Source organism: Arvicola amphibius, chromosome 14 (assembly GCF_903992535.2).
Source record: "Arvicola amphibius chromosome 14, mArvAmp1.2, whole genome shotgun sequence".
NCBI lineage: Eukaryota > Metazoa > Chordata > Mammalia > Rodentia > Cricetidae > Arvicola > Arvicola amphibius.
Window position 1 is genome coordinate 12,798,627 of NC_052060.1, and position 27,285 is coordinate 12,825,911.

The 27,285-nt window shown below is 50.6% G+C and overlaps 1 protein-coding gene across 1 annotated transcript in view; it reads left to right on the top strand.

Annotated features, from left to right (window-relative positions):
• Igsf3 (immunoglobulin superfamily member 3) overlaps window positions 1-22,967 on the top strand; it is an 86,341-nt gene extending 63,374 nt beyond the window's left edge. The window contains exons 7-11 of the mRNA XM_038311552.1: window positions 2,594-2,998; window positions 14,400-14,810; window positions 17,546-17,953; window positions 20,371-20,844; window positions 22,282-22,967. Of these exons, the coding sequence (XP_038167480.1) occupies window positions 2,594-2,998; window positions 14,400-14,810; window positions 17,546-17,953; window positions 20,371-20,844; window positions 22,282-22,532 (1,949 nt within the window). The 3' untranslated portion in view covers window positions 22,533-22,967. The remainder of the gene's footprint in view (window positions 1-2,593; window positions 2,999-14,399; window positions 14,811-17,545; window positions 17,954-20,370; window positions 20,845-22,281) is intronic.
• The last annotated feature ends 4,318 nt before the right edge of the window (window positions 22,968-27,285 follow it).

The following is a 27,285-nucleotide window of genomic DNA, read 5'->3' on the forward strand; positions in this document are numbered from 1 at the left end:
GCTTCTTCCGTGTTATCTGCCAGATGCAGTCCATCTATCACGGTTTTAAAAGACCAGCCTGCTGCTTTGCTGGGAAGATAACTTATTTTGTCAGGAAGCATCGTGAGTCCCCATTCCTGGGGACTGTGTCACCACCTCAGGTAAGGCTGGTGGTGCTGTTGAGCACTCAATAAAGACAGCAGTGCAAGGTGGATCTGCCCACGACCAAGTCCTTGTTCTCCCTTCTGGGATTAGGGCAGAACTGGCTTTATTCTTAAATGTCTGTTTTCAATTTTCTAGTGATAAAGCGTTTTCCATTTGATGTTTAACTCCCCCGTGCCAGGGCTTCCCTCCAGCTGCCTTGCAAAGGGGGGAAGCCACCTGTCACTGTTGTAGGAATCCTTGGGCTTTTCAGGGTAACAAGGTGTCTCCCCAAGGAGGGCATTCAGTCAAAAGAAACATGCTAACAGCAGGAAACAGGAAGCTGCTCTAGACCCCTGCCGTTCTGCGGGGCCTGTTTGGTTAGACTGGCTGCTGTCTAGGCCCTGGAATAGACCCAGCATCATGTAACCCAGATGCAGCCTGTGTCCTCCTGCACCTCATGCGATTGCATCAGCTTTCTGAATGCTTCATATCAAAGATGGGCTTGCCTTCTGCAGTCACCAGGCAGCTCTTCTGTCTGTGTCTAGAAACTTCCTCCAGTGATGATCCTGTGCTTGGCACCACTGTGGACTTGGACGTGGGAACCTGGGAGATGGTTCTGAGATCTGCTACGTGTAGATTGTTCCCCACTGAAGACATTAGGGATATCCAGGGAGGGTGAGTCAGGGTGCTTTCCCTGGAAGGAATTTTACAGTTTCAGGTAATCTGCCCTGGGAGTGTTGTTGAGCTCACCATGTATATGGCTGCTCTCACAGCCAGGACGGACGGAGTAGCACTCCCTTGGATTCCCGAGACCAGCTCTGCTCACTTGACCCTCTCTCTAGAGTCCCTGGAGAACTAGGACCGAGGTTGTCCTGCCAACCATTGTCTTTTATCTAAAGTAAACAGCGATGCACAAAAATATTTGTATTGCTACAATTAATTATGGATCTTCTTCAACCGTCACAGATGTGTGGATGAACTAATAGGCTGCCCACAGACCATTGTAACTATGAAGGGATACTATGTAGTGGCTATATGCACTCTGGTCTGTGTCCACGGTGTAGGCCTGTGCTGCCTTGGGCACCATGGCTTCATATGTGAGGCCGGAAACACCAGTGCAGGACCCGTTCCCTGAGGTCCCTGATCTTTACCTCTCTGATGCCATGTGTGCTACACACCACTGCCTAAGTGGCCATCACGGCCACAGGGGGGCGGTCTCTGTGTCTTCACTTTTTAAATTGAAGGTCCAGAGAGTTCAGCAATTTTTGCCAACCTGTTCTCTAACAACTCCCCAGGGAAATCCCCAAGACTCTTTCTGTGTTTTGAGTTTCACCTGCAGACTTTAAAGTATCTCATCCCTTTGGTTTCTTAAACAAACTGCATATTTTCTAGACTTTATATGATGCCCTACATACTCATTTAAACTTCACAAGGACCCTTTACAGAAAGGAAAACAGAAGCAGAGGAGACTTAGATCATTTACTCAATGTCACACAGCTAGGAAGTGTCCCAAGAAGGTGACTGCCTGCAGAGTTGGTGCCTTTGATCCGTCTGATGATTCCCCCCAGGCACAGCAACCCCAGGCTGGCCCTGGAGTGAGGTGCACACAGGGCTGTACCCTGACCCTAGCATTTACTACTCAATATCAAGCAGTTTACTTGACTTCTCTGCACCCTGCAAAAGGGGCAGCAGACCCGCCTGAACTCCCAGTGCTGATCCAGTGAGGGGCTGAAAGCAGAGCCTCCCACACCAGGCTTGGCACGCAGCATTCAGCCACACCAACCACCATTACTTTCATATGATCCTCGCCAATGTGCCTCCCTTGTACCGGAGAATGAGCGTTAGAGGCCAGGGATGCCTCCCAGTCAGTAAGAAATATTGGGAGGCCACAGCCCACTGGGACTGCAAGAACCTCAGTTTCGGAGTGATGCCCCACCCACCTCAGGTGTCCATCTACTGAAGACCAGGCCCTCCTGCCATATGTCCCTTAATACCTGTCTGAGCCTAGGCCTTGTGGGGACTTAGAGGAGAGGCTGACAGCCATTTGCACGTGCCCACTTCAGGACACCATGCACTAGACGGCCAGGGACAGGTATCTAGGTGTTGGGTACATGCAGTGAAGGAAACTGGCTTTGCACAGAATTCTAGGATTGCTAGGAGTGATCGTGGCTTTGGTGTCTTACCCTGGAGGAGGAAGTGCTATAAACCCACCTGAGGCTCTCAGGTCTCACTGGGAGGAGACAGGGCTGGGTTGCTCAGAATAGCCTGGGCCCTCTTTGTGTGAAGTCTTAGGAACCGTTGAGTTGGGCCTCAGCACAACACCTAAAGAAATAGCTCGCTCGTGACCAGAAAGCTTAAGAACGTGCAGCCTCCACTCTGACTGCCAGCTTTGCCAGGTGACCCACATTTGATGACACACTACCCCAGAGAAGCCAGATGCGTCCGCCTCACCTCTCTCCTCTCCCTGCAGAAACGGGCTTTGCAGTCACAGCCATCTCCCGGACGCCAGGGGTGACCTACAGTGACTCCTTTGACTTGCAGTGCATCATCAAACCCCACTACCCATCCCGAGTCCCTGTGTCGGTGACATGGCGGTTCCAGCCAGTGGGCACGGTCGAGTTCCACGATCTGGTGACCTTCACGCGGGATGGAGGGGTTCAGTGGGGAGACAGGTCATCTACCTTCCGAACTCGGACTGCCATCGAGAAGGCAGAGTCCAGCAACAATGTCCGCCTGAGCATCAGCCGGGCCAGTGACACGGAGGCAGGCAAGTACCAGTGTGTGGCAGAGCTGTGGCGGAGGAACTACAACAACACCTGGACACGGCTGGCCGAGAGGACCTCCAACCTGCTGGAGATCCGGGTGCTGCAGCCAGGTGGGTGCTCAGGCTCCCGGGCCTCCCTCTTGTAGGGCCCGTGTGTGTCTGCATGACATGGTGAGAGACACAGGTGTGTGCTTATGTGGTAGGATACATGAGAATGTGCCCTTACATGACACAGTAAGGAGGCTGTGGGGTACACAGGGATGTGTGTGTATGTGATATGTAGATATGTGCTCATATGATGTGAGCTACGAATGCTTGTTCTTCCCTGACATATACGAGGGCGGGCTCTTCCATGATACATGAGCCGGGAGGATGTCTGCTCCTGCTTATGTGGCATGGTAAGACATTGAAGGGCGTCTGCTTGCATGACTGGGAGATGTGAGAAAATAAAGAGTATACTGAGCCCTGGTGCAGCATCTGCTTCCCACCTCTGAGAAATTCCAGTCACACGCACCCCCTTTCCTCGGTGGCTAGTTCATGTCTTCGCATGCGTTTTCACCCTGTGTGTTCATAGGTGGCAGGCACTAGGACACTTCTAGATCCTCCAGCATGTGACCCCTAAGAACAGGACGTTGTCCTACCTAACCACAGCCCCGTTGCCATACTCAGGAATTCATCATTCGTGTAGTCTCATTACCTACAATTCCACAGTTGTCTCAGCAGGGGTTTTCAGTGTGACCCCCCCCCCCCCCCCCCCGCCGCCTCTAAGGAGACTGCAGTTAGGGAGCACACAGCACTTTGAGTTGTTCTGTCTCTTTGCACTCTCTTCATCTAGAACAGTCCCCAGCCTACGTGTGTGTGTGTGTATGTGTGTGTAGACACTGACATTAAAATATGGGCAGGCCATTCCAATCTTTAAACCTATCTCTTAAAGTCCTGGCAATAACTTTGTGTGTGGGGTTTCCCTTGTCCATGTTTAGATAGAGAACTTAGAAGAGAAAGGAAAGACAGTGGTATTTATTGAGCTTCTCTGCCCCACCCCCATTAGGAAGACCAGCCCTTTGATTACAATTTTACATTTCCTGAAATAATTAAGGGACTAGCCTAAGGCCATAAGCCTGGTCACTGGAGGAACCGTGTGGTCTTTTTCAGTAATCTTTCCTTAACTCATTTCCTGTCATATGGGCTGAATTCCTTTCTCTTGTGGAAGTCCATTCATCCAGAAGTCACTAACTTGGGGGGCATTCTGCACGGAGGTGCCTTCAGACACTTTCACCGGGCTTTCCACTGACTTGAGGAGTAACTTGGATTTTTCTGTCTGTCTTGTGACTGACTAGGTTGGAAGGTGATGGAGCAGAAGAGCCCAGTCTAGGATGCTGTACCCCAAGAATAGAAAAGTCACCCACACAGCCAATGGTGGTGGTTAGAACTTACAAATAGTTGGGTTGTTTTTTTGTTTTGTTTTTCCTGTCTTTCTGACCCACTCACTTTGCAAACATGGTTTGGACCTTGTTCTCCCATTATGATTAGTGTACCCAGACTGGTCACATCAGAGGCCACAAACAGGGAAGTTTTTAGCATGCGAGGTTAAAAGGGGTAAGGTCTGAGTTTATCCTTCCCCTTACCTGACCCCATCACATTTGGAACAAATGGGCTTTATAGATGTTGAGACTGTGTCTGGCCAATTAGAGCTGAACTGGACCAACAGGATGCTGAAGAAGAGGCTGCTCTTCAGTGGGCGTTCAGGTTAATGGAGGGCTCAGCAGAGACCCCATTTGATGTAAGCACTTGTAGAAGATGCGGGGATAACCACTGGCTGCCTTATGGCGTAGAGTGTGTATGGGTGGTAATTGTGCGCTTTTGTTGTCTTGTCTGCCACTCAAGGTCAGTGTTCTGAGTGGCAGTACTGTCACATGGTTTTGCAGCTTGCAGCGGTAGCAGAGACAGTGGCCCCCCAGATCTTGCTTGCCTTTGTCCCTCTGAATAAGATCCTACCGTTTGCTTTTTCTGTTACTACTTGGAATTGACTGGCGCCCTGAAGCACATGTGTGTACTTAGTCCTTTAAGGCTCGCATTGCTTGGATTCTGATGCAGATTCATGGTGACTCTTTTGACCAGTAGGAGCCGTGACCAAGGCTAGTTAAGTGGTAGAGCTGAAGCTCAGCCTGAGGTGAGAGGCCAGATCCCTTCGACTCCACACACCTTCCCATCATGCCATCTCATCCGTCTCCTCACTGTGGGCTGAGAACTGCCTTCATGTCTCATACACATGAGATTCACGGGACGGAGGGGTCCAAGCAGGGGCCAGTCCTGCTCCCCACACCTGGAGTGTCATCGAGAAGGCTGAGTCCAGCAATAGCATCTGCTTGAGCATCAGCATGCCACTGAGACTGTTTGTGGTTTCCCTGGGAAGTGTCTCCAAGTAGTGCTTGGCACTGGAGACTTTTGAGCATTCCCAACTGCCACTGTCTTCAGGAGGCTGCTGGGCCTGCCTGCAAAAGATCATTCCACCTGGGCTTGTTGGCTCTTGACTCTCCCTCATTGAAGGAGGGGTCAGAAAGGGTCATGGGACCCTCACCTGAGTATTTAGGCACCCCTCCCAACTAGTTGTATTGCAGTTCTGTATTAATTGCGGGTGGGAGTGCATATGTGCATAGTTGGGCGAAAGACTTAGGAAAGTGGGCTCCATCTACACAGCTGTGGTAACCACCATCCCTGCTGGGTGCATACCTTCCAGTGTGGCTGCCTTAAAGGCGGCCCGCTCCTGCCTGTAGCCCCCTCACTTACTACTCTGTAAGTAAGCTGAATAAAATCATTGGTTCTCCCAGGTGAGCTTTGGTAGCATTGAATTCTGTTTTGCTATTGGGACCTTTTGAGGGTGAGGTGTTGCTTTGTCCTCCCCAGGGCAAAGGTCCTGGCAGTAGCTGTCACAAGGCCTGCTCATGTGGCTGGCTCTCTGGAGATTGGGAAGAGCAGCAGTATGCGGCTCCCAGCATGACTAAGATGCTGGAGCGCATCCCCTAAGTGTTACTGTTTCTCCTGTGGTAATTATCTATGCACTTAGCACTGAATACTTTCCAAAGAGCTTCTTCCTAAATGCCCCGCTAGTGCAGGTGCTTTCATTTGGGTGCAGGGAGACAGTGCTAGAGACAGTATTGGGTCCTTGCTGTGTGCTTTCTCACTGACTCTTTTTGATAAGTGAACAGTCAGATAGTACCCCACCCCCACCTCACCACCATCAGCAATGAGTGGGAGATTGGGATTCGAAGCTAGGTATGCCTTAGTGTAGTGCTGGGAGTGGAGAGACTTTGCCCTTTTTGGAAACCATGTAATCACATCTTATTCCTTCTGCATTCAACCCCATAGCATACTTTATGGGGAATATTTTTCCTTGCAGGTCCCTGGTGTGTGGAAGCCACAGCAATGGTAGGATAAATAACAATAGCAATATGTGACTGTCACCACTGAAAATGCCTTACTTCTGATGACTTGCTTCATTCTTCCCTAATCCATACAGGGTCAATGGGTGTGGGGGTGCCTGACACAGCTTACAGAGGAGGACTCTGCCACCCAGGGTGAATAAGTTGCCCAGTGACTCATGATGAGTGGAAGAGCCAGGATTCAAGCCTAAACAGGCAGTCTGGCCCAGAGCTAAATTTTTAATTTTATTATATTATCTACTTTGTAGACGATGAGCCAAAATTATACTTACTTGTGTTTTCTTCTCTCCATGGCATCGTTTGGTACAGTGTGTGTGTGTGTGTGTGTGTGTGTGTGTGTGTGATGCAGGGCTTTTCTACTCCCATGGCTGCACCCTAGGACCAGGCACTTTCTGTGAATGCCCTGTCTGGTTTTGCCATCTGGATTCCCTGGACTTTTGCTTTGTAGCATTAAGGCTACGAAGCATTTGGAGCTTCCTTGAGATACAAGTTGTTAAAGACAAAATCAAATATATACCTATTTCGGGTTCCTTTATTTAACTTCTGCCACAAGGTGGCTCTAGGTCCAAGGGAAACCAGTGCCAGTCTCCTTCCTTCCACCCTCCCCATAGAGCCTTTCCCTCCAAGCCCGGGTTAGCATCTTCCAAAGTGTCGCCATCCACCCCTAAAGAATGATTTAGGGTCCGGGCGGTGGTGACGCATGCCTTTAATCCCAGCACTTGGGAGGCAGAGGCAGGCGGATCTCTGTGAGTTCGAGACCAGCCTGGTCTACAAGAGCTAGTTCCAGGACAGGCTCTAGAAACTACAGGGAAACCCTGTCTCAAAAAACAAAACAAAACAAAACAAAAAACAAAAAAGAATAATTTAGGGAATATTCTTATTTGAGGAGAATCAGCGAAAAACCCAGGCATCGGTTAACATTTGCCTCTACCGTCGTGATGTCCTTTGTCCCAGTCAAGTTCTTTGTGGTCTGTACCCAGACTCCTTCCTGCCAAAGCCACCGATGGTGACCACACACACCACTGCTGCTTACTTCATCAAGCTCTCTGGTTAGCTGGCATGAGCAACTCGCTGTCAGAAGTGACTTGCCATGGATTTATCATTGGCCACCTCCAGCCCAGAGGCATGCTTCAGAGCCTGTGATTCCCCAAGGCAATGTTAACTTCCCTTTCTGCCTTGATTTAGTCTAGTCTTCTCTGAATGATCCCGTAGTCGAGACTTAGCCAGCCCAGTGTGTCCCATTCTTGTTCAGTTCTTTTTTTTTCTTTTAACTGTGAGGCATCATCTTACTTCCTTCTGATTTTCTTCAGTTCCAAAAACACCCTCCAGTTTCACATGGCTAAATACAGAAGCAATAAGAGAAATGTCAGCATTCACTTAGCCAATGTTTATGACTATCCCTTGGTCTGGCTATTAAATATTGTGCATTAAAATTGACAAAGCAATAAACAAGCCTCCAGGCGGACAGCGTCCGGTGGTAGAAGGCTGCTTGTCAGTGGGTGCATGCTGCTGGGATCGGACTGATGGGCAGGTGGATGAATATTTAATGCCCTCTGCCTGCTGCCAAATCCGTTTTCTCTGTGTTCTCATTGCTGACCTGGCAGATTGGGCTAGCTGAGGGCCCTTTCTGTGACTGTATGAGTCCAGGATCTGTGAACATGGCTGTCCTTGTCAGGACATTCTCCCAGGGCAGCCTTGGTTCTCCTCCTCCCTGCCCACGCAGCCTCTGCCTGCCTATTGTCTCTGCAGGGCACGTGAGTGAGATCCCCAAGAGGAGTTCTCAGCCTCCATTCACGCTTCAGCCTCGTTGCCATTGTGGCGGCTGGTATCTACCTGACGCTTGTTACTGGTGTCAGTTAGTTAGGGTCCCTTGCTCTGTCTGCAGACAGGTCAGGCAGGGTGGGTGTGCCAGGCTCTCTGCTAATTTGCTGCCTCACCTCCCAACTCTTGCTGCTTTCCCTTCGCTCCGCCCCTCCATACCCCTGTGGGCATGTCTGAGCACCTGCTGGGACTGCAGAGGTGGTTGTCACACAGGACTCCAGAGCAGACTGTCTGGGAGAGGTTACAGACAGGAGAAGGCAGGGCATTTAAACCTTCCAGATGTGGACTTAGCCAGCACAGAGAAAGGACATGTGGGGATGGGGCAGTTCATACTTTTTAAAAGTATGAACACACAACCTGGGTGGGATTCCATGTCTACCAGATCACTGGCTCTGTGGCTAAGAAAGCATCTTTGTAAAATCGGGACTAATACTTACTTGATAGGACTAGCGAGGAACACAGTTAATATTGGTAAAGAGCTTAGGGTAGGAGGTAGCACCAGATGAGCCTGTTAAGGAAGAGCACCCTAACTTGGGGAATTAGGAATTTGGTCATGTGTAGACCATATACCCCTTTCATTTAAGATTTTCTTTTTAATTGTGTGCGTGTATGTATATGTCTCTCTGTGTGTGCACATAGGGACACAGATACTTGGATAACCCAGAAGATGCCGTCAGATCCCTTGGAGCTGGAGTTACAGGTGGTCGCCACCTGACCAGTGCTGAGAACTGAGCCAAAGTCCTCTGCAAGAGCAGTCCGTGTAATCTCTGAGCCACCTCGCCAGCCCTCATGCACCCGTTAGGTGACAGTTGGTCTTTACTGGCCTGTAATGAAGTTATATAAAGTTCAGTGTAATATTTCTAATCATGTAACCTTTAAACAGGGTTAGGGTCCCCCAGTGGTACTCTTTGTTTGGTTTGGTTGGCCTCCAGCTCATGATCCTCCTGCCTCAGCCTCCCAAATGCTAGAATTATAGGTATGTGCCACCACATCTGGCTAGGAAGAATGTGTGTGTGTGTGTTTGTGTATATATATATATATATATATATATATATATATATATATATATATACATATATTCAAGTTTTTGTAGCAAAATGCATCTCTCTCATCATAAATAAGTACTCGGAGACAGTGACTAGGGGACCCAGTCCTGGCCAGAGGGGCTGTGAATGCTACTCTTAACTGCAGAGTGACAGCCACTACAAAAGGGCCGACTGAAGAAGATAAAGATCCCTCCTGGTTGACCTACATATTAAAAATGTGGAGAAAAGAGTGCTGTGTTTACTATAAAAGCCACGTAGGATTCAGCTCAAAGGCAGCATTCTCACTCCTGTGAATGCCATTTGAAAGTCACAGAGGACACGGGACAGAGCTTCACTGGAGAGAATTTGAGCCATTAAATTTCTCCCACTCCCTAAACCAGTGTAACAATGAAAAGACTTTTTGCCTCCAGGTCCCTGTGAAGATGAGGAGTCTGTGGCAGGGGAGCAGGGGACTTGTCTGCCTGTGGAGAACTGTTGTCCCAGGGACGGCTATCGGCTTGGGAGTGACTACTCCCCTGCTTGCTCCTTAGAAAGCCCTCCTTGGTCTGAGGGAGAGCTTATTAGGGCTTGGGAGGTCATGGCCATGCAGAGGGAGAAGAGGAACTGAGGCATGGCAGTAACTTCATGAGTGGCAGCTGCTTTTGCTGCTTGCTTCCCAGAGTGTGCTCGCATGTGTTTGTGCATGCTGAGGGAGGGGTACCCCAGAGCTCTCCCTTCTCCCCTAGTCTTCTGGGTGACCTGCTTCCTTGCACTTGAAGCATCTCCTACCCCAGCCACTGGCCTCCTCTGTCCCTGGCATTTCTGTCAGATGTTGTGGAGAGAACGGAGTCTCCCCGCCTCATCTTTGTTCTCTACCCATCTCTCCTCACCTTTCCTCTGCTCTCTCCTTGCTTCCCGCACAGAATCTGCCACACCTCTACACCTGCGGCCTCTCACACTTGAATACACTGGAAGAGCCTGTGGGCTCACAAACCCACAGGTCCCTGGGTGTCCCTCTTCCCCCGGTTTCTGACCCAGTATGGATCTAACAAGTTCCCAGGTAGCTTTGCTACTTATCCTCTGAGTCTTCTCTGAGAGCTATAGGTGGGTAGGGTCAAGAACCAGTCCTGGGACCCCACAGTCTTGGCACTGACCTCGCAAACTGCGTCCACCATGCCCGGCCACTGGCTCTTCCCTGATCAGTACGCAGAGAAGTTGGCCTGTCTCCTGCTTTTGGTGCCCGGTCCCTTTCGATTTCACCTGTTGACCACCTGCTCATTTGTTTCTCAGAGCCCAGCTCAGAGATTGCAGCTGTTCTGCAAGGTTATCTCTTTCATCACAGTCAGAATTAATGGCTCCTCTTTCAAAAGATTAATTGGGTTTTGATTTAATCACCCATTTATTAATGTGATTAGTAATGATTGGGTCATAGTTCTTTGCCCAGACGCGCAAAAAGAGAAGACCTTTGCAAAATGGCCCTTGGTGTGAGGCAGCTAGGGTTGTGTTTAAGGAGAGTCGTTTGCTGATGGAATAAGTGTATCTGCCTGGGCAACACACGCATGAAACCGATCTGGAGGATGGGTAAGTTGGCGGGGGGGGGGGGGGGGGGGGGAGGAGGGCAGCTGCCGTTCTCTACCGCTGCATCCACCTTTTCACTCCCCCTCCTCCATGTAGCCCTGCTCCTCTTAGCTCAGCGGCCTTTCCTCCACTGACAGACTTTGATCCCAAGCCTGGGGTGGAAACTGTCAAGCTGCCACACGAAAGGGCATTCCTGTGAATGGTGGGAGCTGCTGGGAAGGTGGGTGCCGCTGTGTGAGTGTGCTGCACAGCCAGCCACCGCCATCCTGGCTGGCCACCGCCATCGGCCTCTCTGACTCTGCTCCGGCCTCCCACTGCATTCTCTCTTCTGGTGATTGACTGGGGGATTAACTAAGCCTCATTTCTGAGGGTCTTTACATTTGCCTAGGCATTCATTGGTTCTCCAAGTCTGTTTGCTGAGCAGCCAAGCCCAGCGTTTGTTTCTCTGGTTGAAGGCAAGTCTGTTAAGGGTCTTCTTCAAATGGAGATGCTGACTTAGTGGGCCCCAGAGTCTGTTTCTAAGAACCTCCCCCCCCCCCCAGTTGATCTCATGCTGCTGGTCCATAGCACTTAGAATGTTTTGTTTATTATTGTTTTATGTATATAGTTGTTTTGCCTGCATGTATGTCTGTGTGCCATGTGTATGCCTGGTGCCAGAAGAGGGTGTTTGAGTCCCTGGACCTGGAGTTATAGATAGTTGTGAGCCTACTTGTGGGTTCTGGGAATTGAACCCCAGCCTCCTGGAAGAGCAGTCAGTGCTCTTCTCTCCAGACTTAGGATTTATTTTTTTGTGGGGTGGGTGGGGGCGTGGAGTGAGAGAAGGAAGTAGGTATGTGGCATAGCACACACCCTTGGAGGTTAGAGGGCAACTGATGGGAGCCAGTTCTCTCCGTCCTTGGGTTTGAACTCAGGTTGCCAGACTTGGCAGCAGGTGCCCCTTTATCCTCTGAGCTAACTTGACGGCCATATGTACAGCACTTTTAAAAGTCCGGTTGCCAATTATATTAGTGTCCCATTTAATTATGAGCTTTGATCTAGGGACCAGAAATAGAAACCAAAAGGGAGTTGAGAAGAGCTAAAACTTACATAGTGTTCAGGGTACCCCCAGCCTGGTACTAGACTCTGTAGCTACTGCATTTAATCTGCCGGGTGCTCTAGGTGAATTAGATGCACACTTCTGGTGCTCTCGCTGGCAGATGAAAACACCAGCTCTTAAAAAGTCAAGGCTGTCCTGGGTGGGGGTGGGGGGTGAGGGGAGGCTAGCAGCCGCACCTTGCCCCAGGCAATGCTGAGACAGGCCTGTGAATGCTTCCTAATTAGCTGTGGAGCCTCCTAACTCCTCCGGGCTTCAGGACGTGTCCTCCCTACCCCTGAGACGTGGAAGGAAATGCAGAGCTTTGAGTAAGAGCTGACCTGCTGCCCATCTGCCAGACATGCACCAGATTTCAAAAGTACCCCTCTTTTAAGCTCCCCAACACTTCATAATATTTTGACACGGGATGGCACAAAAGAAAAATTGGAAATGCTTTGAAATATTTCTCTTCCTTGGCTTCTGGTTTTCTGACCATGTGACTGACTTGAAGTTGAGTCATAGGATTCCAGTTTAACATATGCGGTTACTATAGCAATTGAGGTTTCCTTAGTAACAGTTGCAAAAAATAATCTGGCCCCAATTAATAATACATTTTAAAGCTCTTTCTACTCCACACAGAATAACCCAGTTCATCTGGCCGTACACCAGATAATTCAGGTGGTGTCGTCTGCACTGATTGAGATACCATTTGCATGTGGTGAATTGGGTCGGAAGGGATGAAAGGGAACAGGTTGTTTCAGGCCTTGCCGGCATCCGCTCGGAAAAGTTGTCCAGCAGGCGAATGCCAGCCCAGTCTCCTGGAGTCCCAGGGTGTCCCGAAAGTGGAAGGCTGGAGAAGATAGAGGGCACTAGAGAGTGGGGCCGTGACCCATCTTGGTGTTGCTCATGGCCCGAGGTCTGTGTGTGAATTCAAAGGTCCTTCATGAGGAGAAAGTCCGCCTTGGCAACACGGGACAGGTCCTCAGAGGCGCTCCTGTAGGAGTGGCGCTGGGTGGGGACCTGCTATGCCTTCCCCACAGCCTCAAATCTGTCCTGAACTCCTGTCTGTGTGTTACCCGGCACACAGAGGAGCAGTCTATGGCTGTCAGAGCTCTCCTTCCTTAACACACGGGACAGAGTCCCAGGGTCACAACCAGGGGCCCAGCCCACACTCGGACAGTTTCTGTTCATTCTAGCTGCAGGACTCTGGCCTTAAGGAAACCGGCTGCCCAGCGTGGCCTGGAGATGGGCCTGGCCAGTCGGCAGGGGCCCCGGCTGTCCCCCCTGCTGTGGGACCTGTACCATACCCTGTCACCCTCAACTGGCAAAGTGGTCCAGAACCAGGGGTGAAGACAGGAATGGGGTGACTCCTGCTTCCATGATCAGCCTACTAAGAGAATTGCCCTCTCCTTTCTTGTTTTTGTTGTATTTCTTCGGTTTTAGTAAGGAGGTTGGTGGGGAAAAGGAGAAACAAGTGTAATGATTCCTAGGGGAAGAGTCTCCAGTTATCATCCTAAGATACATTTGACTAGAGTTCGGCTTCTTGGCGCTTAAAGGGTGAACTTTGTCTCCCTTGTTGAGCAGGGATATCTGGAGTTGGCCACCCCTATTATCATCATCTGGAGTTGGCCACCCCTATTATCATCATCTGGAGTTGGCCACCCCTATTGCCTTGGACTGCGATAGTGAGGGTAGCAAGGCTGGTGCCCGCTCTGCTCTGTCCATTGCTGTTCTCATCAAGCCTCCCATAACTGTCGGTTGCCACATCTCCAGCATCCCAGCAAACATCGAGGGAGGGCTCTTTGCTTTCCTAGGCCTACACTGCTAGGCTCTGGGGTGCAGAAATGAGGAATTCCTCCAGCGGTTAGCACTGTGATTCTGGGACTGTCCCACTCTCGGGGGGTCCTCAGCTTTTTACAGCCCTAGTGGGACAGTGGGTGCTGGAGAATACCAGCTGTCTGAATGGAAAAGCTTGATCTCTGTTCCTGGGATCTCGGGGTCTAGGGGAGAGGTGAGATGGGGGGTGCAGGGACAGCCTGGGTATTAGAAGGCAGCAAAGGAGGAAAGACCGTGCCTGTTGGGATGGGAGGCAAAAAGGTCAAGAGATTGAATGGAAAGAAGAGTCTGGCAGGGAGGTGGCAGAAAAGACAGAACAGGGGGAGTGGCCAGAGCTCAGGGCAAAGGGTGAGTTGGGGGAGCTGAGGAATCTGGGGGGTGAGTCCTAGGCGATGAGTCAAGACAGTTAGGCAAGGGCCAAGTTCTGAGGGGGCTTTGTGCTGGCCAAGTGACTTTCTTCTATGGATTCTACCGGCAGTTGGGAGCCAGTAAACTTTTAAAGCAAGGTCAAGTTATTGTCAGTTTGGCATCTTGGCTGGGGGCGAGCAATGGTGCAAGGAGAATGGGCACAGGAGGTGGCAGGAGACCAGTAGATGGGTGGCTGACACTGGGTGAAGGATGCTACTTCATGGAATATTTCCTGTTGGACAGACCCAGTCTCCCAGCCTGGAAGTGAGCTTGGGAAGTGAGCCTCATTTCCGTGGCTGGGTCGGTCCCAAGTTGCCCTCTTCCCTTCACAGTGACAAAGCTGCAGGTGAGCAAGTCCAAGAGAACCCTCACCCTGGTGGAAAACCGGCCTATTCAGCTGAACTGCTCAGTCAAGTCCCAGACCAGCCAGAACTCCCACTTCGCCGTGCTGTGGTACGTCCACAAGCCCTCGGACGCAGACGGCAAGCTCATCCTCAAAACCACGCACAGCTCAGCCTTCGAGTACGGAACCTACGCCGAGGAGGAGGGCCTGCGAGGCCGGCTGCAGTTCGAGAGGCATGTGTCAGGCGGTCTGTTCAGCCTCACCGTGCAGAGAGCCGAGGTCAGCGACAGCGGGAGCTACTACTGCCACGTGGAAGAATGGCTGCTGAGCCCCAACTACGCCTGGTACAAGCTGGCTGAGGAGGTTTCGGGGCGCACAGAGGTCACCGTGAAGCAGCCAGGTAAGAATGGAGTGTGTGGCCCGCATAGGCCTGTGGCTTTCCTGCAGAGACTAGGGCCTGGGGAGCTCTGTGGCATGCTCTGCCAACTGTTCCTCTGGTGCATAAAGCAGGAAGTCCAACTGCGAGGTGCTTTCTGTGGCCATCGGGTCACTGTGTCCTGGGTCCTGTCTGCCTGCCGGACCACATTATGAACTCAAGCTGCACTCCTACCTCTGCCTCCCAAGTGGCTGTGGTTACAGCTATGCTGTAGTGTGTCACTAGGGCAGGCCTTCTGAGACCTGATTGACAGCTGCTACCAGGCCCCGCCAGAGTTCTTGCTCTGCCTCTGCCTTCCATCCTACCTTGTTTCTGTTAGGATAACATGATTTTTGCCCCTCTGATTCCCACCTCCCAGGTCTCTTTTCTAGTCACCAATCTTTTTTCCTTCCTTTCGTTTGATGCCAGGAAGGTCTTTGTAGAATGGAGCTGCGGGGCTGCGTCCTGCCACCCAGCTAGCTTTACCCAAAATAATTACACGGAAACTGTATTCTTTTAAATACTGCCTGGCCCATTATTTCTAGCCTCTTATTGTCTAATTCTCACATCTTGCTTTAACCCATTTCTAATAATCTGTGTAGCACCACGACGTGGTGCCTTACCATTTAGTTTCTAGCATACGTCCATCTTGGGCTGGAGCTTCATCGCATCTGGTTGCAGAGGCAGGGCAATTGTCTGAGCCATCTACCTCACTTCCTTCTTCCTGTTCTGTCTACTCCATCCACCTATTTTCTAACCTATTAGGCCAAGCAGTTTTCTTTATTAATTAACCAATGAAATCAACAGATTGATAGAAGACCCGCCTCCATCAGGTCTTCTTGGGTCCTAAATATATTGAAAGGGTTTCCCTACCTAAAGCTGCTGTCGAGCTAAGTGACAGTGCCAAGGGTCACAAGGATCCCCGTCAGCAAGCCCAGTGATGTCTCTCTACAGTGAACTCAGTACAGAAAGCTCACAGGGTGCTGACTATGACTGTTTTTGCTTTTTCAGTTGATTTTATGGTTCGCATCCTCATCTCTATCTTTTTCCGTTTCTTGTCTTTTTCTCCTGATAAGCAAGCATACATTACTGAGCCTTTGCAGGGACTCACGATAGAAGGCATCATAGTCTTGCAACTCAGATATAGTGCCAGCATTAACATCTCATACATATATTTTAGCCAAGCTGTTTAAAAATAGAACCATTTTGTTTTTTAGCCTTTTATTTGCAACAGCAATCTTCTATGCCATACAAAACATTTAGACAACACTGAAGCATAGAGAGTGAGCAAGTCAGGCTCTCCTCTCTATAAGTCACTCTGGGATGCTGGTCCCAAAGCTCTTTTGTTTAGCATCTTCTGGTATAGAGAGGTTCATAAGGGTCCTTTGTGAAGTTTCAGGGATGCTATCAGCAAGAGCCATGGTTTGTACACTTCTTCAATGTAAGGAAGCCTTTTCTGCAGCTGTTTACAGCTCCCAGCCCCATCAGTACCATCTTTTCTGTGCTGATGTCATGTTGTTCTCTCTCCGCCTTGAAAAAGAAGCAATTTGGAGGCCCATTGTCTGTGCATATTAAACTGGGTTTTCCTTGCCAGTTCCTTTATGGTTCTGGCTCTCTGCATAGTCCATATATCATGTGGTCAGACTTAAAAGTTTTTCGCTAGCACAGGCCTGGTGGTGTGGGCCTATAATCCTGGGTTCTTAGACAGCTGAGGCAGGAGGATCCCAAGTTCAAGGCCTGCTAGGCTATAGAAGCTCAAGGCCAGCATGGGCAACTTCGTGAAACAGTTTTCCATGGGTTGGTGATTGTCTGCTGTTGTTCTACTGCTGAGAGGAGACACCATGACCAAGGCAACATATAAAAGAAAGCATTTGATTGGGGGCTGGCTTACAGTTTCAGAGGGTGAGTCTATGTTCATCATGATGAGGAACATGGCTGCGGGAATGGGGCTGGAGCCATGGCTCCCAACTACTGCTGATCTGATCTGATCTGAGCCACAAACCCCAGGCAGAGACAGAGAGAGACAGAGACAGACACACACACACACACACACACAGAGAGAGAGAGAGAGAGAGAGAGAGAGAGAGAGAGAGAGAGAGAGAGAGAGAGAGAGAGAGAGAGAGAGAGAGAGAGAGAGAGAGCGAGAGAATGAGAACAGTGTAGCCTTTTAAAACCTCAGAGCCCACACCCAGTGACAGACCTCCTCCAGCAAGGACTCACCTCCTATTCCTTCTCAAATAGTTCTACCAACTGGGAACCAAACATTCAAATAAATAAAACTATGGGGCCATTCTCATTCATACCACCGCAGTGATATTTCAGTATTACAGTACATACTTAGCATGTACAGGGCCCTGGGTTCAACTTCACGTTTATCGCTGCTGGGAGGGGGCTGTCACTCTGCCCTCGCCTGCCCCTTCTCTTGCTAACTGCCTCTTCTGTCAACTGCGCACTTTGGAGTCTCTGTCGTTAGTCTTTTCTTGCTCATTTCTCCTCCCCCAAACCTCGAAACCTCTTAGGGAAGGGTTCTGGACCAGAGGCAGCTGTTGCTGGGCCCTGGACTCCCACACAGCCAGGGATCCAACATACTTAGAGTGCCATGTTTGAGAAATGTGCATGGGATGCCCTCCTGTGCTCCAGGGACACCTGTTTAGCTGCCCTCTCGAGGGTGCTGTGCATTGCCTGCTGTCACATCACCGTGTCTCTTTCTCCCTGTTCAGACAGCCGCCTGAAGCTCAGCCAAGCCCAGGGGAACCTGTCTATCCTGGAGACCCGGCAGATCCAGCTGGAGTGCATGGTCCTGAACCGTACCAGCATGACCTCCCAGCTCATGGTGGAGTGGTTTGTGTGGAAGCCCAACCACCCAGAGCGAGAAGTAGTGGCCCACCTGAGCCGGGATGCCACCTTCCACTATGGTGAACAGGCCGCCAAAAATAACCTGAAGGGGCGGCTGCACCTAGAGAGCCCCTCTTCTGGCGTGTATAGGCTCTTCATCCAGAATGTGGCGGTCCAGGACAGTGGGACCTACAGCTGCCGAGTGGAGGAGTGGCTGCCCAGCCCCAGTGGTGTGTGGTATAAACGAGCTGAGGATACAGCTGGGCAGACAGTCGTCACCGTCATGCGACCTGGTAAGGCCCCTAGCCTTCCGTGTTTCCATGTTAAGAATATTTTGGATGCTTGTATAGGCACTTATCTCATCTCTGTGACCAAATGCCCAACAAGAAGGAACTTAAGGGAGGAAGACAGACAGGGCCCATCATGGGGGGCCATCGAGTATGAGGCAGTTGATCACGTGACATCCATTTAGGAAGCAGAGAGATGTGGATGCTGCTGCTTAGCTGGCTTGCTCCCTTCCCTCCTTTTGCTCACCAGGTCCCCAGCCTGTAGGGTGGTGCTGCCCACATTTGGAGTGGGTGGGTCTTCCCTTCTCGGTGACCCTCTCTGGAAAAGCCCTCCTAGACATGCTCAAAGGTGGTGTCTCCTACGTGATTCCAAATACAGTCAAGTAAAGGGTAACTGTCACAGTCCTTAAGAAATGATTTGCAGGGCCTGGAGAGATGGCTCAGCAATTAGCAGCACTGGCTGCTCTTCCAGAGGACCCAGGTTCCATTCTCAGCAGCTCACAGCTGTCTGTAAGTCCAGTTCCAGGGGACCCAACAGCCTCACACAAGCAATGCACATAAAATAAAAATAAATAAATCCCTTTTTAAAGAAAGGAAGAAATGGTTTGCAGCTAAGCATATGAACATTTGTATTGTACACTGTATTCTAAATTCTCTCAACTTGTTTTTCCTGTGAACGGGAACTTGCACATGCGGCTTTCTCCTCAGGTGATTAGATTTCTTAATTAGAATAAAAGCCAGCAGTTAATTATTCTAGGTCATAAGACTATTTTCCTTTTAAAGCATACATTCAGATCAGAACAGGTGGTTAGTGTGACAGAAACCTTGAAACACTGGCCCTGCGTTCAGAAGCTGTGCCGGTGGGCTTTCAGCAGGAAGGCTGGCTTCTTTAAGCAGGAAGCAGCAAGGACCTCCAGCCGCCACTCTCGCTTCCAATTACCCCACTGGCACTAATGACTTTTCCATGTGGCCTTCTGTTCCTCTTGTCCCTGTTGCCATTTCCAAAGCGTGTAAACGCATATAATTACTGGGTGTAATTATTGTTACATTTAACACATAATTAAGACTGAGATGTGCAGCGTCCCCGTGCCTCCTGTAGCACCACAGCACCATTGAGCCTTATCAGCAAAGAGTCACCCATCCCTTGAGGACATGGCATGGAACTGAACTTGCGACCTGTCAGTGTAAACGCCTAGCCTTGTATCTTCCGGGCATCTTGATGTGCACTCCCGCGGTCCTTGTAGCATTGCAGGTTCCTTTCCTTGTGTCTCATCTGATGTGAGCTGGCGTTGGAGTCAGCAGCTGTGCTGTGTGCCATCTGTCTCAGGGGAGGGCAGTGGTTGACTTCACCTGCGCTTGTCCCTGCTGGAGGAGAAACCCCCTGAGTTTTCTTTTTCTGTGTACATAGTTGGCTGTTCTGCTCCTTTTGCTGCTGCTGCTGCTGCTGCTGCTGCTGCTGCTGCTGCTGCTGCTGCTGCTGCTGCTGCTGCTGCTGCTGCTTGGAAGTAAAGTGTAGAGAACTGCAGCTGGACACACTTCCCCAACTCCTACCCATTTGGCAAATCACTGGGGAAGCCCCCCATGGAGTGGGCGGAGACAAACATTTATGGAGAACCAGCTAGGTCCCTGCCAGTTAGAATGATGTCTAGTCTTCCTGGAAGATTTCTCTAACAAGAGAAATGAGCCTGAAGAGAATTTCCGCACAGCTGATGAGAGCCAACAGAGTGGATGCAGGTTTATGTCCTGCCGCAGACGTGATCCCAGTGTGGCCCCTAAGCCCGAGACCCCGTACACAGTCAAGAGTTCCCCTCCATCTTTCCTCCCTCCTGCCCTCCCTTTCCCTTGTTCATATATGCATTTATTTAATTTTCTCATGGAGGTGGTGAGACAAGGTCTCACGATATAACCCTGGCTGTCTTGGAATTCTTAGACCAGACTGGCCTTGAACTTACAGGCATCTGCCTGCTGTTGATTCCCAAGTGCTGGGATTAAAGATGTGTGCCACCATACCATACAAGAAAAATTTTTAGACTTAAAAATTTTTATTCTATGTGTCTGAGTAGTGCGTGTGTGTGTGCGTGCGAGCGTGTACATGTGCCTGGTACCTACAGAGGGCAACAGAAGGTATTAGGTTTTCTGGAACTGTAGTTAAGGATGGATGTAGGCCACTGTATAGCTGCCAGAAATTGGGCCTCAGTCCTCCACAAGAGCATCAAGTGTTTTTAACCACAGAGCTGTCTCCCCAGCATCAGCACCGCCCTACCCCCCCGCTTCTCCTGCAAACCCTTGGCATCTGGCTTATTGACTTGGGTTCTGGGACAGCTTGAACTCGGGTCTGTGTAGCAAGCCCTTTCAGCTCTGAGCCACCTTCCTGGGGAAGTGAATCAGCCTTTTTTCCCTTCTCTGTTCTTGTCCCTCCCCAGATGCCGCCCTGCAGGTGGACACAGTGGTCCCCAATGCTACCGTGTCTGAGAAGGCAGCTTTCCAGCTGGACTGCAGCATCCTGTCTCGATCAAGCCAGGACTCCCGCTTTGCCGTGGCCTGGTATTCTCTAAGGACTAAAGGTGGAGGAAGAAGGGGCAGCCTTGGCATTGAGGACCAAGAGGAGGAGGCGGTATCAGAAGAAGAGGACGGTGAAGACCCAACAGAGAGGATGGTCCTGCTAAGTGTGGGGCCTGATGCTGTCTTTGGTCCCGAAGGCAGCCCCTGGGAGGGCAGGCTGCGCTTCCAGAGACTCTCACCGCTGCTGTACCGGCTCACTGTGCTGGAGGCAAGCCCCCACGACACAGGCAACTACTCCTGCCGTGTGGAAGAGTGGCTGCCCAGCCCTCAGAAGGAATGGTACCGGCTAACCGAGGAGGAGTCAGCCCCCATTGGCATCCGGGTTCTGGACACAAGTGAGTCTCCCCAGTTACACAAGAGGGGTGTCCCTGTTGTCCATGCAGTGTCTGGAAAGTAAATTCAGAGCTTGGTTGTGGGTTAATTAGTACTTTTCCTCACTGCGATGGGCACTTACTAGTAGGGTTTGAGATGTGGAAGAATTTGATACACTAGCCCACATTGCTGACTGACCCTTAGTTACCCATGCAAAAAAATAGGGCTAGGAATTAAAATGATGACATACCATATGGCTTGTGTGATCAACCTGACCTCTACCTGAGTCAGTACGATCTCACTGCGCGGCGTGTCTTACTTGGTGTTTCTTTGTTACACATTAGAATGCCAAGTCAGCCTGCAGTGACTTAGTGAGTGTTTCCAGACTACAGGAGGGAGGGAAGAAGGGACGATGTCAATCATGCCTTCCCTCATGTCACTTTTATTCTGGAGGCTACTTAGGGGTGAGTATTGTAGAGTAGATGAGGCTGAGCATGGTGTTTGCTCCAGTAGAATCGGCTTAGAGTTCAGAAACCGAAGAAATCTCAAGTTTTCAACCTCTTTTCAAGTCAGTTTGCTCATCCTGTCTTCTGTCATCTTGATTTGAGGTTCAGGCTGCTCGGAAATCTCTGCCCGTATCACTTCCTGTTGACCTCATGTTACGTGAAACTGAAGCTTTTATGGGTTGAGAGTGGTTGGCCACCAGTAACTTGATAGAATTGCAAACCATACGTGTAAGCGCGTGCTGACTTAGTTCTGCTGGTGTGCAACTGTCCGGCGGAAGGGAAATGGAGAGAGCCTGAACCGATGTGCTCCAGTGTCAGGCCTGCTCTGTGGATCCCTGTAATAAGCTTCGTGAACACAGGGCTCACTGGGAGACCGGCTGCCTGCCAAGGGCTAATAGTTACCGCGCAGCCTGGCCTGGTGTCAGGGCTTTTGCTCCATTCTCTACCATGTCTGCTGTAAGCCCACCCTGTGCAGGCAGACACTGGACACTGTCCATGGCCCACACTGAGTGAAGAGTGTTAAGCAAGTGTCTTTCCCGTACAGTTGCTCCTTGAGGCAGGCAGGGAGTGTGCTAGGTTCCCCGAGAGAGGCGTCTACAGCAGAACTGGGCGCAGAAGGACGTGTTAGATACCTGCTTACCACAAAGGGGAGTGAGGATGAGTGAGGTCAGCTTCTCTGCCACCCCAGACACCATGGAGTTCACGGTCCATAAGGTCAACTTTAGTCTATGACTTTCCCAGTAGAAATAGAAGCACCGTATCATTTGAACTGAAGAGGAACGAATGGCTGGGTGTTGTGAGAGACATAACAGGGAAAAGTCTCCCGGCCACTGGAGGCAGGGGGAGGGCTAGGAGAGTGTGTGGACGAGCTCCATAGGGCAGGTGACCTCTCAGGAGCAGGAAGCAATTCCTTGGAGTCCAGGCTCCCCCCTGACAGTTCTTGCTGCCTTCCAGGTTCCACCCTGCAGTCGCTCATCTGCTCCAACGACGCGCTCTTCTACTTTGTCTTCTTCTACCCCTTCCCCATCTTCGGCATCCTCATCATCACCATTCTGCTCGTGCGCTTCAAAAGCCGGAACTCCAGCAAGAACTCAGAGGGCAAGAACGGGGTGCCCCTGCTGTGGATCAAGGAGCCGCACCTCAACTACTCTCCGACTTGCCTGGAGCCCCCTGTACTCAGCATTCATCCCGGAGCCATAGACTAAGGGAGGTGACCCCCAGCAGACGTTGCCCGTGGCAGGGTCGGGTCAGAGGAGCCCTGTGGGCTTTTCCTCATTGCTTCATGCTCTGTGATTGGACAGGCGACGGCACCCGAACTCTGCGGTTTCCCTGCAGGAACCAGTCAGACCTGGAGTGTGTTGGAAGATCTCGGTCACGGAGATGACTGCCTCCAGGCGGCAGTTCTGGTCAGCTCTTTGCACCCAACATCCTGGGTTTCTAGTTTTTGGTTTTGGTACCGTAGTGCGTAGCTCCAGATGCCGCATCTCCTCGCCAGTCTGTCTCGTGTTTTCAGATCGGTGCTACGGGGTTTCCTGTTCTGTGTAATGTACTCTTTTAAGCCCCTTTGGTCCTCTCCGTGTGGATCTCACAGTGTTGTGGAAGGGTTTCTCTCACCACTGAAAAGCAAGAGGAAGACGACTTTATAGTAACAAGAAATCTCTTCCAAGACATTTTTGTTTTTGCACATTTGAAAATGCCACCCGTGGATCAAAATACACCCAAACATTTTTTTTTTTTTTACTTTCTTAGCAAGACTTGAAAAATATGTGTAGCGTGGGCCCAATTTGTATCTTATCTTTTCCCTCAGCTGGAGTTGTTGGAACCACTTTATAGTCAAGATGAAAGCATTGAATCTTGCTTCAAAGAACTGCGCATGTGCAGAAGAAACCCTGCGGAACCCCATTAGGATTCGATGGTGTCCAGGGAGCCACTCTGCCAGGGGGGCGAAAGGGGATCCGGTCCTTGCCAAAAAAAAAAAAGGCAAACCACTTTGAAGGATGGGTCCAGCGTTTCAGACGGTGACGCCTGGTTTCTGAGGGTTCCCCAGAGCATACATACCTACCATTGTAGTGACCAAAGCCAGTGATTAGGGAGGGAGGAAAGAAGGCTTGTCGTTGGCAAGCTCAGTCTCCTGACTGAGCAGATAGCTTTCATCTGCAGGTGCTTTGCCAAACCTTCAAGGGGACAGGTCCAATGAACCCAGAAGGGACTGCCTGAGTGGAGCTCTGTGGCCAGAGTGGCGGCTGTGCGTGGCCTCGTGGAGGGTGCTGAGCTGTATCACACTGAGCTTGGGAGAATGGACCGGTATGGGGGTGTCCCTAGAGCCTGCTGGAGAGGCTGGAGGAATTCTCACCTCTCTCTGTCTTCCTTCCAGATGATGAGGTCTTCCTTATCTGTCACTGTTCTCCCCAAATCTCACTGCTGTGGGGATTTTGTCCTAGGAGAGGACCAGGAGCAATTTTTTGTGATCTTTGCTGTCCCCTAGTCTCAACAGACAAGGGAACACAGGTGTTGAGTCACCTGTGTTGGGATGTGTGTGGTTTTAGGGTGTGTGTGTGTGTGTGTGTGGTTTAGGTTGTCTGGATATGTGTGTGTGTGTGTGTGTGTGTGTGCATGTGCACGCGTGCTCAGGTTGTCTGGTTGTGCTGGTGGCTTTTAATTTTCAGCCCACAAATCCAAAAATCCACTGCCCCTCCCCCATTAGGCCAGATGCCCTAAAGCCTCAATATCAATCGCGAATCCTGCCTTTTGCCTTTTGCTCGCTCTGAAGACCTTGTGAAGCCCCCACCCGACCCTGCTCTCCCCCATCTTCACTAGCCATACCTTCCCATGGGCATTTGCATCCTGAGTCCCAAGATGGAGAGCCCCATGGGAAAAGCTGCCCAAGATTGTAGAAGTAAATCTAACGAGAATGCCACTGGACCATGTGGTTATGGGTCCTTCAAGGAGTCTCCTGGGTGTGGGCTGCTTGCAGGGTGCCAGAGGAGGAGAGGGGAAGCAAGACAAACCTTCCTCTCCCCTCTTGCTCCTCTCGTTCTCTGAGAGGTGTCCAGGCACCTTAATTCCTCCGGTGCCTACCCTGCTGGTTCTCATTTATGCTGCATCAACAAATAGAGGGACCAAATTGGCTCAGTCAGGAAGAAAGGAATGTCTTTTGTTCTGTTCCTTCATTTCATGGGTGTGGGCTCTTGGTGGGTAGTTGCTGACTCCTGGCTTTTAGGCTGAGTCAGCGAGGGAAGATTGACTCCGCCACTGGATGGGAAGATGCCAGAGGGCTGGCCTGGATTAAAGTTTCTGATGGCTTCTTTCGCCGCAGAAAACTGATGCTTCACATAAATATGCAAAACGGTTGCAGGACGTTCGAGGGAGCAAAGAAACCGAAGTCAGTATTTTAACAACTGCTTTTTGTGTGTATGTTCTGGGGGCTGGGGATGCAATCAAAGTTGAACTCTGAGCTTTCTATGAAAAACAAACCAACAAAAACCACAGGGCCTCTCTGTGGCTGGTTCCATGGACATGTGTTGTCAGCTGAATGGTGATGGTGCCCTCCAGTGGCTGGATGACCTCACTGCACATTGTGTGCTGGGCTTTGGTCTTCTGGGTTCAGAGAGAAAAGGACTCCATGGAGACTCCTGACACCTGTCCTGTCCACTGTGCTAGGCCTGTCCCAGGACACTCCATGACCACACCCTCTCTCACCAGGGTGTTTCTGTAGCAAGTTTTCATATTCGTTTGAAACAACGGTTTCTCTGCGTTCATTGCTGGGGAGGGATGGGTTAAAAAGACTATCCGTGCATGAAGTAGAGAGCTGTTGGTTTGTTTCAGTTTTTTAAAAAGGAAAAACTATTTGTAAGCCGCTGCACTAAGACATTTTATATACACGGCAGAGACTGTAGTAAATTATGTTGACAATATGCTGTTTACATTTTCTGGAGTCCGATGCCCTCCTGCCCCTCACTGAACCAGCCACCTCCGGCTGTAGGGCTGTGCTTGGTGGGTGGCCTGGAATTCTGCCCTTGGCACTGTACCAGATTCAAGTTTTACAAGCTGTAGCTTTTCTATGCATGCCCTCGCCCAGCCTAAATTATGTTTTTGTACAAATGATAAAAAAAAAAAAAATCTTTCTCAAGATCCTTTTGCCACATGCTGAAGTGTATTACAGCTCTGTGCGTGCCCCATTAAGACTGCTGCCCCAGGCACTGAGACATGGATGACCAGAAGCTGACGTTGTGAGGGGTTATGTGACTCGTTTTCCTTTGGGGGGGTGGAAATTTAGGGTGAGAAGACGCTGATGCAAAGAACCTGCCGGCTCACTAGGGCCTCTGCAGCAGACCCTACCGTCCCATCTCAAGCCCTGTTAGTGTTCGTGAATGGAAGTGGGCATTTTCCCGGGTAGACATAAGGCCGGGAGCTGGACAGTCCCAGGCAGTGAGACTGAGCACCAGTCACTGTGAGTAGCCGACGGGCAGCTCGAAGCCCTGGGATAGTGTAGGCCCGGCAGTGGTCACACCTTGTTGGGTCTTTACAGCTCACGGAAGACGCAAAGGAGGAGGGCGCAGAAGGAGGAGGTGCGCCCTTTCCTTCCCCTCCTCTCCCCTCCCCTTCCCTCCCATCTCCCGTTTTCAGTCCGCCTCACCAAGGCTGGGCCATGCGCTGTCCTCTGCTCCCAGCCCCGTTTGCTGTGTTCTTATCGCCTTTGTGCAGCCGCTAGCTTGGCCCCATTTAAACTGCGGCTGCTGATCCCTCGGTGCCCACAGTGATTCCATGTTAAGTCTTCTGCATTAGTTCTGCTTATGAGGTGAAAATGTGACTGTTGATTTCTTAGGTACCCATAAAACGGCCCCCAGCTAAGTCGTACACATTATTTTTGCTTGACCCCCCTCCCCCATGCCCTCTTTCCACCAGGAACTCAATTTTCAAGGGGGGTAGAGTATAATGGAGTAGACTGCCCCATTAAACCCTGGGCTTAAGCGAATGTGTACCTCCCATGAGGCCTATGATGAAAATGACCATCTGTGTGTTTGGGCTCAGGGACTGTGTCTTGTCACTATGTCCCAGATTCCTACACTGTAATTCCCAGCGTTTGGTGAAACCAAAGTCCAGAGCAACAGAGAATAGCCTGCCACAAAAATGTGGTCCAAGCCCCTCGGGCCATCTTTTCTTACCTTCTCATCCATAATTCCCCATGGTAACGAAGGAAACACTGGACCACACCATGCCAGTCACAGGATAAAGACACATCAAACAATCCTTTAAGAAAGAGAAGTAGAAACAGTTCAGCCTGTGAGGGAGTTTGTTGGCTCTCTGCCAAGTGCATTATGGGGCATCGTAAGCCACTTTTGATTCCTGAAGTCTGCTATGCAGGGCCCATCGGCACATCTAGAGATTCTCAATGGGAACACAGCCTTTCTCTTAATGAAAGGCCTGGAACTGGTCACTGGGCTCTGTCTGACAAGTCTGTCAAACTCACCCAGTAATGGAGACCACGACCTGAGGCGCTTGCCCGGCCTCAGGCGATAGGGCTGACCATTCTGCAGCTCACCTCTGCCTGTACTGACAGCCCTTGCAGCTCAGTCCCAACCCCATTCCTCTCAGCCCCTTCCTGTGTGGCAGAACAAAGGGGAGGCTTTGGACTCGGCCCCTCGCTGTGTCTTGGGCAAGCCATTTATCTTCCCCCAAGTCAGTTTTCTTGTAAGAAAGAAGCAGCAACCCTGTGAAAAGCAGCCAGATTATACCCTTACCCCTGCTCACATACAACACTCGCTGTTCCTTCCCAGCTCCAAGACAGGCTTTCTACAGCTGCCCAGTACACCTCTTCTGCCTTCCCCAGGTGGGGGCATTCTGACAATCAAGGGGCAGGGAGAATTTATTTTCTCACTTTCTGGGCCACGCTTTGCACCTGCCTAGTTCCCAGGATCTACAGGTGATAAAATGAAGGTTTCCATGGGGTGGAACTTC